This window comes from Zeugodacus cucurbitae, chromosome 2, assembly GCF_028554725.1.
Source record: "Zeugodacus cucurbitae isolate PBARC_wt_2022May chromosome 2, idZeuCucr1.2, whole genome shotgun sequence".
Lineage (NCBI taxonomy): Eukaryota > Metazoa > Arthropoda > Insecta > Diptera > Tephritidae > Zeugodacus > Zeugodacus cucurbitae.
The window spans coordinates 33,048,058-33,062,907 of NC_071667.1; the positions used below are offsets into that span (position 1 = coordinate 33,048,058).

The window sequence follows — 14,850 nt, forward strand, 5'->3', positions numbered from 1 at the left end:
ATTAAGCCTAAATGCAACCAAAACTGAATTAGTGATGTTTACAAGGAAACACAAGATTTCAGAGTTTACACCACCTTCAATAAACGGCACCTCGCTACCAATAAATGAAAAGGCAAGCTACCTGGGACTTATTTTAGACAGGATGCTGTTATGGAAACCAAACTTGGAGGCCAGGGTAAGTGGCACTATACACTTGCAAAAGAATGGTTGGACCAAAATGGGGACTAACTCCCCGTGTATCACATTGGCTCTACACAGCTGTAGTTAGACCGATAATGACATATGGGATACTGGTCTGGTTGCCAATAATTGACAAGAAGTACGCAGTAAAGCGTATGGTAAGTTTACAAAGAGCTGCATGTATATGTATCAGTGGAGCTCTCAGAACAACGCCGAGCCAGGCATTAGATGCGATTCCGTATTTACTGCCTATAGATCTATTTTGCAAACAACAGGCGGCGAAATCGGCACTAAGGCTGAGAGAATCGTCGCTACTGCAAAACTGCAATAGGGGACATTCCAGTATACTCGACAAGTTCCCATTTCTACCGAATAGTACGGACTTTCGAAATCCTATAGAAATGTATCTAAACTCGGACCTACACATATCCTTCCCCTCTAGAGAGGAGTGGGAAATGGGAAAAGTGGACAAAAATTCTGAGATAAGTATCTATACAGATGGTTCAAAACTGGACAAACGAGTAGGAGGCGGGGTATTTTCAGAGAAACTGGATACCAGAATCGCTTTCCGACTACCGGATCACTGCAGTGTTTTCCAAGCAGAGATCTCGGCAATTAAAGAAAGCCTTCTCGTTTTGTCAAAAAGAGTGCTAACGACTAAGCACATATTCATATTTTCGGATAGTCAAGCGGCTTTAAAATCACTAAAGTCGCATAGAATATCATCGAAGATAGTGAAAGAGTGTTTGGAATTTGTCTAATTTTAGTCTTAAAATGTTCATGGAGATCTCGGGAAGGTTTAAAAGATGAGAAAAGTTCGAATAATTGTAGGGAGTAACAGTAGAAGTAGGAAATTTTATTTGTCTTAATAAATGCAAATTATCAAATCGAGCTCCAACATCGACAAAAGACTTTAACATTGTTCATATTCACAAAACTAACTAACATCTAATATATAACAAGTAAGGAAAGGCAAAGTTCGGGTGCAACCGAACATTTTATACACTCGCAATTTATTGAATAAATTTTATAAGAATTTACCCATAAATTCGGCATAAAGCTTATTAGAATAACGAAAATCGTCATATATCAGATATGAAGGCTAAGGTAATTCCTGAACCGATTTCATTCATTTTCACCAGCAAGGTACTATTTCCAAGACACTCACTTAATTTTGCTAAGATATCTCACATATTAACCAATACATATTTGCAGAATAAAGTCCACCGCCAAAAACAGAAAAACCTATAATTAGGCATATGGGAGATAGCAGATGTTATTACCCGATTTTAATAATTTTTGGAACCGAGACACACTTACCCATATTTTCGGTTAATATTTACCCTTATTCGCTGAATTCAACAAGTTCGACAATTGTTTCACAAGTGAAGCCAGAGATAATATGCACTATTTGTGTAAAGTTTTATTCCGCTATCTTCATTGGTTCCTTATGTATAAATTATAAAGTGAAGTAATCAGATGGAATTCAAAATTGAGTTATAAAGAAAGTAGTCGTCGTTTTGAACCGATTTTTTATCCGTGTTATCAGGGTGTCAAGAAAATATTATATAGCGAATTTCATTGAAATATGCCCAGTAGTTCCTGAGATATGGGTTTTCACCCATAAGTGGGCGATGTCACGCCCATTTTTCATTTTGTAAAAAAAACTGCTTGCAGCTTCCTTCTGCTATTTCTTTTGTAAAATTTAGTGTTTCTGACGTTTTTCGTTAGTGAGCTAACCCACTTTTAGTAATTTTCAACCTAACCTTTGTATGGGAGGTGGGCGTGGTTATTATCCGATTTCACCTATTTTCATGGTGTGTGGTATGTAAGAGAACCGACTGCAATAAGTTTGATTTATATAGCTTCATTGCGAGATATATACAAATAACCGATTTGGGGACCCTTAAACCCAAAAAAAAATACATCGAAATATGCCCTTCCTAGTGCGATCCTCTATTACAAAGTTTACTTTTATAACTTTATTTATGGCTTAGTTGTGACACTTTATAGTTTTTCGGTTTTCGCCATTTTATGGAGGAGGCAATTGTCCGATTTTGTCCATTTCGAAAGCAATCTCCTCAGGGTGCCAAGGAATACGTGTTCCATGTTTCGTTAAGATATATCAATTTTTACTCAAGTTATCCGTTGCACAGACGATCGAACGGACGGTTCAACCGTTATGTGAACAAAACTATAATACCCTCTTAGCAACTTTTGTTGCGAGAGTATAAAAATGTGTATGGAAAAAAACTCACTTTTTGTAATTTCACAATTTTATTAATTCAAATCAAATACAATTATCAAAACTTATGGGTCAAAAACCATAACTACTCGACAGATTCGAATGAAATTCGGTATATAATATTTTCTTGGCACCCTGATGATACGTGTGGAAAATGGATGAAATCGATTCACAACTACGCCTACTTCCCATATAACTCAATTTTGAATCCTTCTGATTCTTTCACTTTATAATGTATACATAAGGAACAGATAAAGATAGCGAAATAAAACTTTACACAAATACTGTATTTGACATCACTTGAGGAAAAATTGTCAAAATCGGACCATGACTTTTCAAGGCCCCTGATATCAAACGTGAAGCACTCAGTGCCTAAGGGTAATTTTTCACCGAAAATATAGGTAAATTTTTAAATAAATTTCGAGAGTATAAAATGTTCGGTTGCACCCGAACTTAGCCTTTCCTTACTTGTTTTAAATATTTTTTTTCAATCTTCTTCTTCTTCTTTTTGACTGGCGTAGACACCGCTTACGCGGTTATAGCCGAGTCCAAAACAGCGCGCCACGTATCCCTCCTCCTGGAAGTTTGGCGCGAGTTGGTTATACCAAGCGAAGCCAGGTCCCTCTCCACCTGGTCCTTCCATCGGAGTGGAGGTCTCCCTCTTCCTCGGCTTCCACCAGCGGGAACTGCATCGAACACTTTCAGAGCTGGAGCACTTTCATCCATTCGAACAACATGACCTAGCCAGCGTAGCCGCAGTTTTTTTATTCGCTGGACTATGTCTATGTCGTCGAATAACACATACAGCTCATCGTTCCATCGTCTGCGGTATTCGCTGTTGCCAATGTTTAAGGGACCATAAATCTTCCGCAAAACCTTTCTCTCGAAAACTCCTAGTGCCGTCTCATCGGATGTTGACATCGTCCACGCTTCTGCACCGTAAAGTAGGACGGGAATGATGAGAGACTTGTAAAGTTTGGTTTTTGTTCGTCGAGAGAGGACTTTATTTTTCAATTGCCTACTTAGTCCATAGTAGCACCTGTTGGCAAGAGTGATTCTGCGTTGGATTTCCAGGCTGACATTGTTATTGCTGTTAATGCTGGTTCCCAGGTAGACGAAACTATGTACAACCTCCTCCATTCCAACCTAAGAACAGGGAAGACATAGATTCCTTAGTTGAAAGGTTCACAGAATCTTATCAACAAGCATTAGAAGTGGCATGTCCACTTACTCGCAGTAAGGGAAGAATTAGACCCCAATGGTGGTCCCCCGAGCTCAAGAAATCTCAGAAAGAGTGCAGGAGGCAATTTAACGTAGCGAAACAATCCCAAGTAGAGCGAGACTGGGAACGATACTATAGCCTTCATAAGTTATACAAAAGGAAATCAGGAAATCAAAACGTAAATCGTGGAAATACTTCTGTGAAGAAATCGAGACGACGACAGAAGCGTCTCGGTTAAGAAAAGTAATAGCAAAGGCTACACTTACCGCCTTAAACTCGGTGGTAACAGAGATTGAAAGGGCTCTAGTGGTAAAGGAATACGCTCTCATAGCCTTCTTAGACATAGAAGGCGCGTTTAACACTATCCAGCCGAAGGCCATTATCAACGCGCTTAAAGATCTGAACGTCTCGGAATCACTCATGAAACTTATTGAACATATGCTTCTAGGCAGGTTCATAACTTCAACGCTGGGGGTTTCGACGATGTGCAGATCTGTCCAAAGGGGTACACCTCAAGGAGGCGTGCTATCCTCACTTCTATGGATCCTAACAATGAATAGTATGTTGTTAGATCTAGAGAAAGGGGGAGTACATGTGGTGGCCTACGCTGACGATGTGATGGTAACAATTAGGGGAAAATTCCCACATATACTCACGGACCTTATGGAAACAAGGCTAAATGAGATAAATCGTTGGGCAAAATCATGTGGATTAAGCCTAAATGCAACCAAAACTGAATTAGTGATGTTTACAAGGAAACACAAGATTTCAGAGTTTACACCACCTTCAATAAACGGCACCTCGCTACCAATAAATGAAAAGGCAAGCTACCTGGGACTTATTTTAGACAGGAAGCTGTTATGGAAACCAAACTTGGAGGCCAGGGTAAGTGGCACTATACACTTGCAAAAGAATGGTTGGACCAAAATGGGGACTAACTCCCCGTGTATCACATTGGCTCTACACAGCTGTAGTTAGACCGATAATGACATATGGGATACTGGTCTGGTTGCCAATAATTGACAAGAAGTACGCAGTAAAGCGTATGGTAAGTTTACAAAGAGCTGCATGTATATGTATCAGTGGAGCTCTCAGAACAACGCCGAGCCAGGCATTAGATGCGATTCCGTATTTACTGCCTATAGATCTATTTTGCAAACAACAGGCGGCGAAATCGGCACTAAGGCTGAGAGAATCGTCGCTACTGCAAAACTGCAATAGGGGACATTCCAGTATACTCGACAAGTTCCCATTTCTACCGAATAGTACGGACTTTCGAAATCCTATAGAAATGTATCTAAACTCGGACCTACACATATCCTTCCCCTCTAGAGAGGAGTGGGAAATGGGAAAAGTGGACAAAGATTCTGAGATAAGTATCTATACAGATGGTTCAAAACTGGACAAACGAGTAGGAGGCGGGGTATTTTCAGAGAAACTGGATACCAGAATCGCTTTCCGATTACCGGATCACTGCAGTGTTTTCCAAGCAGAGATCTCGGCAATTAAAGAAAGCCTTCTCGTTTTGTCAAAAAGAGTGCTAACGACTAAGCACATATTCATATTTTCGGATAGTCAAGCGGCTTTAAAATCACTAAAGTCGCATAGAATATCATCGAAGATAGTGAAAGAGTGTTTGGAATTACTAATAGCAATGACATCATATTTCACGATACACCTGCAATGGGTCCCGGTACATACTGACATTCCTGGAAACTGTGTAGCAGATGAATTAGCCAGATTGGGCACAACATTGCAGTTAGATGCTAATGAAGAGGGAATTTATATACCTCTGGCAACGTGCAGTTACCTAATAGATAAACATTCTGTTGATATGGCTGAATCACAATGGAAACAATTAACGACTTGTTCCGTAAGTAGACAAACATGGCCTGAATGGAGTAAGAGCCGCACTTGTCGTTTACTGAAATTTGGTAGGAATGACACAAGAACCCTTGTAGGGTTGTTAACGGGACACTGTCTGATTGGTAGACATACCAGCAGGCTGGGGTTACTTAGTAACGATTACTGCAGAAGCTGCCAGGAAGAAGAAGAGGAAGAAACGATTACACACCTTCTATGTGGATGTAATGCTCTGTATAGGAAAAGAATTGCGACTATTGGACGCGGTTTTCTCGAGGATGTGGGTGAAGTTGCTCATATCAAATTATGTGAACTTTTTCACTTTATTAAGACCACAGGGTGGTTCAAAGATGACCCTATAGTGTGAGGGATCTTAGTCCCAGTGGTGTCACAATAGGCTTCCAAAAGTCCTAGGTGCGTCGTTTTGACAACCACATAACCTAATACCTAATCTACAACCTCAAAGTTAGGACTGTCAACAGTGACGTGGGAGCCAATACGCGAATGCGCTGACTGTTTGTTTGATGACAGGAGATATTTCGTCTTGCCCTCGTTCACCACCAGACCCATACGCTTCGCTTCCTTATCCAGTCTGGAAAAAGTAGAACTAACAACGCGGGTGTTGTTTCCAATGATATCGATATCATCGGCGTACGCCAGTAGCTGTACACTCTTATAGAAGATTGCACCTTCTCTATCACGGGTCTTCTCCAAAATTTGGCGCATGGTGAATATCTGGTCGGTTGTTGATTTTCCAGGTCTAAAGCCACACTGATAAGGTCCAATCAGTTTGTTGACGGTGGGCTTTAGTCTTTCACACAATACGCTCGACAGAACCTTATACGCGGTGTTGAGGAGGCTTATCCCATGGTAATTGGCGCAAATTGTGGGGTCCCCCTTTTTGTGTATTGGGCAGAGCACACCGAGATTCCAATCGTCAGGCATGCTTTCTTCCGACCATATTCTGCAAAGAAGCTGATGCATGCACCTTATCAGCTCTTCGCCGCCGTATTTGAATAGCTCGGCCGGTAATCCATCGGCCCCCGCCGCTTTGTTGTTCTTCAAGCGGGTAATTGCTATTCGGATTTCTTCACGGTCGGGCAATGGAACATCTGCTCCATCCCCGTCGATTGGGGAATCGGGTTCGTCATCTCCCGGTGTTGTACTTTCACTGCCATTCAGCAGGCTGGAGAAGTGTTCCCTCCACAAACTCAGTATACTCTGGTCATCAATAACTAGATCACCTCTGGGGGTCCTACAGGAGTGTGCTCCGGTCTTGGAACATTCATTTAGTCGCCGGATCTTTTCGTAAAATTTTCGAGTATTACCCCTCGGCCAGCTTGCCAAGCTCTTCATACTCACGCATTTCGGCCTCTTTCTTTTTTTGTCTGCAAATGCGTCTCGCTTCCCTCTTCAGCTCTCGGTATCTTTCCCATCCCGCTCGTGTTGCGGTCGATCGCAATATTGCGAGGTAGGCAGTCTGTTTTCTCTCCACTGCGAGACGACAATCCTCATCATACCAGCTGTTTTTTTGACTTTTCCGAAAACCAATGGTTTCGGTTGCAGCTGTACGTAAGGAATTTGATATGCCGTCCCACAGCTCCCTTATACCGAGATGCTGATGAGTGCTCTCAGAGAGCAGGAGTGCAAGTCGAGTAGAAAATCGTTCGGCTGTCGATTGTGATTGCAGCTTCTCGATGTCGAACCTTCCTCGTGTTCGTTGGCGTGTGCGCTTTTCTACACAGAGGCGGGTGCGTATCTTAGCTGCTACAAGATAGTGGTCCGAGTAGACTCGTGGCGGGGGCAGCGCTCATAGGTACGTTCTAGGCGCTCATAGAAGGTATCTTTGATCACTTCGTCCTTCTCTTCCGTCGGGGCGTGGGCGCAAATAAGCGATATGTTGAAGAACTTCGCTTTGATGCGGATTGTGGCAAGACGTTCATCCACGGAGTCTCTCTCCCACCACGAATCCCACACCGAATTTGCGCTCCTTTATATGGCCGCTGTAGTAGATGTCACAAGGACCCACCTTCTTCCGTCCTTGTCCCGTCCATCGCATTTCTTGGATTGCGGTGATGTCAGCCTTTACTCTTAAGAGGACATCAACCAGCTGGACAGAGGCACCTTCCCAATTAAGAGTACGGACATTCCAGGTGCATGCCCTTAATTCGTAGTCCTTTAAACGTTTGCAGTGGTCGTCATCAAAATTGGGGTCTCTCATCCGAGGCTGTTTTGTTCTTTTCATTGGGCGCATTTTTCATATGCCAGCTCCAAATTGTCAAATCAAAAATGTACTGAATCGTTAATTGGAATGTAAGCGTGCATACGACAGAATAACTTTGGAACAACAAGTACAAAGAAATGTTCCCTTATTGAATGGGCAGCAAAGGAGTGCCTATCAGTGGCGGTAGGTAAAAAGACAATGTTTCATTATTTTATTTACAAATTGAAGTCTAATCTTCTTTTATTTTGGGCCATAACATTTTAAATCTCTTCCTCCGTCACGTCTATATCTCTATGGATATTCAAGAGAGCCATTCCGTTCAGGCATGTTTCTCCAGTTTTATTTCTTAAATATGTTTTAAAACTGCGAAGTGAGGAAAACGAGCGTTCACGACAGATATAGGGATTGTTGCTCCAATCTTTAAAAAACGATGCACTGTTTTGAAAATTTTCATTTGAAAAACAAATAATAAGTAAAGTTGTGTATCTAATTCAGACCAGTTTTTTCTGGTTGTTTTTATTAAAAATATAGACATTTTAGTTAAGGCACTCAAGTATTTTTTTGCAAATAGCATAATTTTTTTTAATTAAAATTATTTTACAACAGTTTGCTCATGGAACGAAAACTGAAAGTCATAATAAATGAGTTTTTAGTATTCCTGTGTTATGATTAACAATAAACTCTAAAAAAAAAATAATAGAAACCTTATTGGTGACTTTTCAGTTCAGAACTAATTTTCAAAAGAAGTCCATTTTCGACTCACAATTCCCCTTACATCTAAAAAAATCCATTTCAGCAGCCACAGAGTTATAAGGCAAACTCATTACTTTGAATCACAAAATTTAGAAAAAAAAGTATCAAAAACAAGTAAGGAGGGGCTAACTTCGGGTGTAACCGAACATTTTATACTCTCGCAATTTATTTATTTAACTTTATTGATATTATATAATATACAATTTGACCCACATATTCGTCATATATATTGTATAGAGTCCATTGAAAGTTGGAAACCATAATATTAGGTTAGAAGCACCGAGGTCCTCGTGTTCGGTATATGGGGCCTTAAAAACCTATGGTCCGATTTCGGTGATTTTTAGAATGGGGCTGTCACACTATAAACATAGTATTTGTGCAAAGTTCTGCACCGATAGCTTCAAGAGTGCTTACTTTATATATGGTAAAGTAAACGATTCAGATCGCCTTCAAAGTTCTGGTATATAGGAAGTAGGCGTGGTTGTGAAGCGATTTGGCCTATTTTCACAACACATCGGGAGGTAAGGAAACTATTACAAACCAAGTTTCATTCGGTCGAGTAGTTCCTGAGATATGGTTTCTGACCCACAAGTGGGCGACGCCACGCCCATTTTTCATTTTGTAAAAAATCTGAGTGCAGCTTCCATCTGCCATTTCTTATGTGAAATTTAGTGTTTCTGATGTTTTTTCGTTAGTGAGTTAACCCACTTTTAGTAATTTTTAACCTAACTTTTGTATGGGAGGTGGGCGTGGCTATGATACGATTTCTTTCATTTTTGGACTGTATTAGGAAGTGGCTAAAAAAACCAGAAAGTTTGGTTTATATAGCTCTATAGCTCTATTACAAAAAACTTAGTAGGGGCCGGGGCCACGCCCACTTCCCCAAAAGAATTACATCCAAATATGCCCCTTTATAATACGATCCTTCATACCAAATTTTATTTCCATAGCTTTATTTATGGCTTAGTTATGGCACTTTATGTGTTTTCGGTTTTCGCCATTTTGTGGGCGTGGCAGTGGTCCGATTTTGTCATTTTCGAAAGCAACCTTCCTATGGTGCCAATAAATAAGTGTGCCAAGTTTCATCAAGATATTTTAATTTTTACTCAAGTTACAGCTTGCACAGACGGACGGACGGACGGACGGACAGACAGACATTCGGATTTGAACTCCACTCTTCACCCTGATCACTTTGGTATATATTATAATTAAAACCCATGTGTACTGCAAGAGATATGAGAGGTACATTCATTTGATGGTAATAGGTTTGCCTTGCATTGAACTGGGCGGAACCCTGGGATAACTTAAAGATAATGTAGAATGTACTAAACAGAGTCGGAGGTGACATGATAATTTTTTGGGGAAGTTTTCCTTACTTCAGATTTGGAGATTTGGTACTAATTAGGGGTACTAAATCAATCCGGATATGCAATAATTCACATGACCAATACGTTGTACAGGTCAATCGGCCTTTTCCAACTATTGGCAGGATTTTACAACACGACAATATTCCATATCTTGAAGTATCGTTACCTACTTTTTTAATGAAGCAAATCAAGTTGGCCTGCACCAAGCACCGACCTAAACCTTATTGAAAATGTTAGGACTTTCGTTACAAATCAGAGGACAATTGATGCAATGACCAAAAACTCCGAGATTTCGTCTAAAGTAACTCTTAACTTAGCGCACAATTGGGTAGAATCAATTCGACCCTGAAGCAGGCTGTTTTTGAGGCCAAAGGCGAAATAACCAATTAAGAATTTATCACCTTAGAATAGTAACATGGACAGAACATTAAAATTTATAAAATTATCATTCATTAAAACAGGATACTACTGCGAGCCATCAGTTCTTTTGCACATTTCTCTGTCATATGTCCAGCTATTCTCACCAAACTAGCATCGTTCGCTTAAGAATAGATCAATGTTTATAACAACCTACCATTTTTTGCACTGTCACAACAACAACAACAATAGAAAATATATGATTGTGTTTGTAAAGATATAAAAATACTTACATTTCTGCACGGGAATTTCTAAGGTAAGTTTGTAATTTTCCCCGATTCACAAATTCAATAATTACAAATATTGGGTCTTTGTCGGTGCAGCACGCAAGTAGACGGACAACATTGATATGAGGATCAAGGGACTTCATTACCTGTAATAATATACATCCAAATTAATTTATTGAGATTTATTACTGTTATAGGTTATATGCAAATAAGAAAGCGAAACTGATTTTCCAAGATTTCATTAATAAATTATGCGTCCATAACTAAAAGTTATTTGCAAAATCGTTGAAAATAAACACTTTAGATGGTTTTATAAAAGCAGTTTGCAAAGCAAAACTGGATTGATTAGAGTTCATAGGTCCGGTTTTTTTTTGACAAAGCCGTGAATTCATTATCGCATTTTACTCTTTCCCCTGCGCTTTTAAAATGTATGCATCATTTTCATTTATGATGTTTTGAGTTTTTTGGCGGTTGATATATTTTTTTGTTTATGTACATAATTATTTTTTATTATATTATATATGAATTTATTAATATTTATAGTGATAAAAGAGCCGCCTCGAAAGGAATAAGCTTCTAATAGAAATCCGTTTGCGGCGGAAAGCAGTGTTTAATAAATATTTGAGAAAATATTGTATAAATAACAAAATTCCTGAGCAGCATAAAGATGCCAATTGAAATGACTTATGTGAGTTGAATTGAAGGCAAATATTAATAATATATGGAAATGAAGTGAATTAGTTGTTATGAACTGAATACGTTAATCTTTGGACTTTTAATATTTAATTGCTATATTAGGAGTGGTATTATTGCCGCTTCTGCGGTTGTGCGTAGGGTTTGGGACCCACCACATAAAACAATCTCCCCAATGAAAACAAACACAGAGCCTCGGCTGAGACACCGCCCTTTTGATGACGACCCCTGCAAACGTTTTAAGGATAATGATTTAAGGGTATGCACCTGGAATGTCCGGACCCTTAATTGGGAAGGTGCCTCTGCCCAGCTGGTTGATGTCCTCATACAACTAAAGGCTGACATCACCGCCGTCCAAGAAGTGCGATGGGACAAGGACGGAAGAAGGTGGGTCCTTGTGACATCTACTACAGCGGTCATATAAAGGAGCGCAAATTTGGTGTTGGATTTGTGGTGGGAGAGAGACTACGTCGCCGAGTCCTGGCCTTCACCCCGGTGGGTGAACGTCTTGCCACAATCCGCATCAAAGCGAGGTTCTTCAACATATCGCTGATTTGCGCCCACGCCTAGGGATGGCAACGATTAATCATTTGATTAAATTAATCGATTATTTTCATTCAATTTACGATTTAATTGTATCGAAACACCTTTTCTAATTACTCGACTATTACTCGAGTAATTGCAAAATAATCGCAAACAGCATTTTGAAATTTAATACATTTTATGTTCATCTAAGTTAGCGTACAAGGGTCGAAATTGGTCGCATCAGTCATTAATGACTGGAAACGGTGTAAACATTCGCATTCGAAATTGGTCGCATCAGTCATTAATGACTGGAAACGGTGTAAACATAGTTAAATTCTAATATGTCAACGTAGTTTAATATCAACAAATGAATGTCTGGTAACCCTGCATTTACAGTTAAGTCAAAGGCATTTTACGTTCAGTTGTTTGAAGAGCAATGGCGCCAGTTAAAAGCGAAGTGTGGACATTTTTTTAATAAAATAGCAATAACTACGTTAAATGTCAACTTTGCTACTAAAATTTAAAATTTTCTAATAACACATCAAATATGTTGCAGTATTTAAAATTAAAGCATGCAACAGTAGCCTGCAAATTGTGGTAAGTTGGAGCAATCGGTATTACATTTTAAATTTCTTCTAGTTATATATAAATGTATGTGTACAAATTAGACTCTGAAATCTAGGAGTAACGACAATGTTCCCATAAGTGATGATGACACTGACACCATGATTGAAATGCCGAGTTGCAGCAGCAAACCAATTAATGAAAGCCCTTCAGCTTCGAAACGCTATTGATGCTTGGGAAGATATGAAAACCATACGGACTTTCAAAAAAGTATTATCATCTACTTGGTACCTCAGTAACAGCTGAGCGGCTTTTCTCAAAATCGGGTGCAACTGCGACCAAAAAACGCAATCGTTTGACAACAAAACGTTTATCGAAATTGCTTTTTCTTCAAACTTGGTTGAACAGAGAATAAATTTTCTTGACTTCAATAAATATATTTTTATTTACACTAAGACAAATGAATTTTTAATACGATATTTTAATTTTATTTCCGTTTTTGTTTTTGTGTATATACCAACACAATTTGAATGTCTGAAATAAGAATATAGTCTCCTATATTTTATTAGTTTTGTTTTTACGCAAAGTTGCAAAACATAGTATTTCAAGCAAGAGGCAATTATTTTACTTTAAGATTGCTGTGCATATTTTGAAAAATTTAATGTCATTGTGCTACTTAACTTCAAATGTAGGCCATTTTCTCTTTTGGATATGTCTGGGACTCTGTGATAGAGCATTATAATAGAAGATTCGGCGCTGAAACTGGTGGTGGTCTTTATGCAATTTAGTATTATTTGAAAACATTGGAATTAATCGATTAATCGATTTTTTTACATTAATTGCAATTAATTGCAATTATTTTTTTATATCTTGCAATTAATCATTTGATTATTTAATCGATTAAAAAAAATTTTTTGCCATCCCTACCCACGCCCCAACGGAAGAGAAGGACGATGTGACCAAAGATGCTTTCTATGAGCGCCAAGAATGCACCTATGAGCGCTGCCCCCGCCACGATGTCAAAATCGTGCTTGGCGATTTTAACGCTAGGGTGGGTGAAGAAGGTGTTTTTGGCACAACAGTCGGAAAATTCAGCCTCTATGACGAAACATCGCGAAACGGCCTGAGATATGGTTGTCTATAGTACCAGATTCTAGCATAAAAAAATTCATCAAGCAACGTGGCTGTTCCCTTGATCTAAACACGCGCAATCAAATCGATCACGTTGTGATAGACGGAAGACATGTCTCCAGTGTTTAAGACGTGCGTACGCTCCGAGGACCAAACATTGACTCGGACCATTATCTAGTAGCAGCAAAGATACGCACTCGCCTCTGTGCAGCAAAGAACGCCCGTCAACAAACACAAGGAAGGTTCGACGTCGAAAAGCTGCAATCACAACCGACAGCCGAACGATTTCCTACTCGACTTGCACTCCTGCTCTCTGAGAGCACTCGTCAGCATCTCGATATAAGGGAGCTGTGGAACGGCATCTCAAACTCATTGCATAACGCTGCAGGCGAAACAATTGGTCTCCGGCAACGCCAAAAAACCAGTCGGTACGATGAGAATTGTCGTTCCGCAGTGGAGAGAAAACAGACTGCCTACCTCGCAACGTTGCGATCGACCACAACACGTTCGGGGTGGGATAGATATCGAGAACTGAAGAGGGAAGCGAGACGCATTTGCAGACGTAAAAAGAAAGAGGCCGAAATGCGTGAGTATGAAAAGCTTGAAAAGCTGGCCGACATGGGTAATGCTCGAAAATTTTATGAAAAGATGAGGCGATTTACAGAAGGTTTCAAGACCGGAGCATTATCAAGTAGGGACCGAGGAGGTAATCTGGTAACGGATGTCCAGAGCATACTGGGATTATGGAGAAAACACTTCACCGACCTGCTCAATGCCAGTGAAAGTACAACACCAGGAGATGGCGAACCCGATTCCCCAATCGATGATGATGTTCCATTACCCGACCATGAAGAAATTCTAATAGCAATTACCCGCTTGAAGAACAACAAAGCAGCGGGGGCCGATGGATTACCGACCGAGCTATTCAAATACGGCGGCGAAGAACTGATAAGGTGCATGCATCAACTTCTTTGTAGAATATGGTCGGAAGAAAGCATGCCTGACGATTGGAATCTTAGTGTGCTCTGCCCAATCCATAAGAAGGGAGACCCCACAATCTGCGCCAACTATCGTGCGATCAGCCTCCTAAATATCGCATACAAGGTTCTATCGAGCGTACTGTGTGAAAGACTAAAGCCCACCGTCAACGAACTGATTGGACCTTATCAGTGTGGCTTTAGACCTGGAAAATCTACAATGGACCAAATATTCACCATGCGCCAAATCTTGGAAAAGACCCGAGAGAGAAGAATCGATACTCACCATCTTTTTATCGATTATAAAGATGCCTTCGATAGCACGAAAAGGAGCTGCCTTTATGCCGCGATGTCTGAATTTGGTATCCCTGCAAAACTAATACGGCTATGTAAGCTGACGTTGAGCAACACCAAAAGCTCCGTCAGGATCGGGAAGGACCTCTCCGAGCCGTTCGATACCAA

General features: G+C 40.0%; 1 protein-coding gene across 9 annotated transcripts in view; it reads right to left on the reverse strand.

The window, feature by feature from the left end:
- Positions 1 to 14,850, reverse strand: part of LOC105219972 (tyrosine kinase receptor Cad96Ca) — a 161,006-nt gene that overhangs the window by 19,075 nt on the left and 127,081 nt on the right. For 8 of the 9 annotated variants that reach the window (XR_008471224.1, XR_008471217.1, XM_054230845.1 and 5 more), the window contains one exon: positions 10,505 to 10,644. Coding sequence is in view for 7 of the 9 variants with exons in the window: in XM_054230845.1 (XP_054086820.1) it covers positions 10,505 to 10,644 (140 nt within the window). In the remaining 2 variants the exon portion in view is untranslated. Of the gene's footprint in view, positions 1 to 3,432; positions 3,572 to 10,504; positions 10,645 to 14,850 lie in introns of those variants that run through there. The other variant, XM_054230870.1, reaches the window with a different exon arrangement.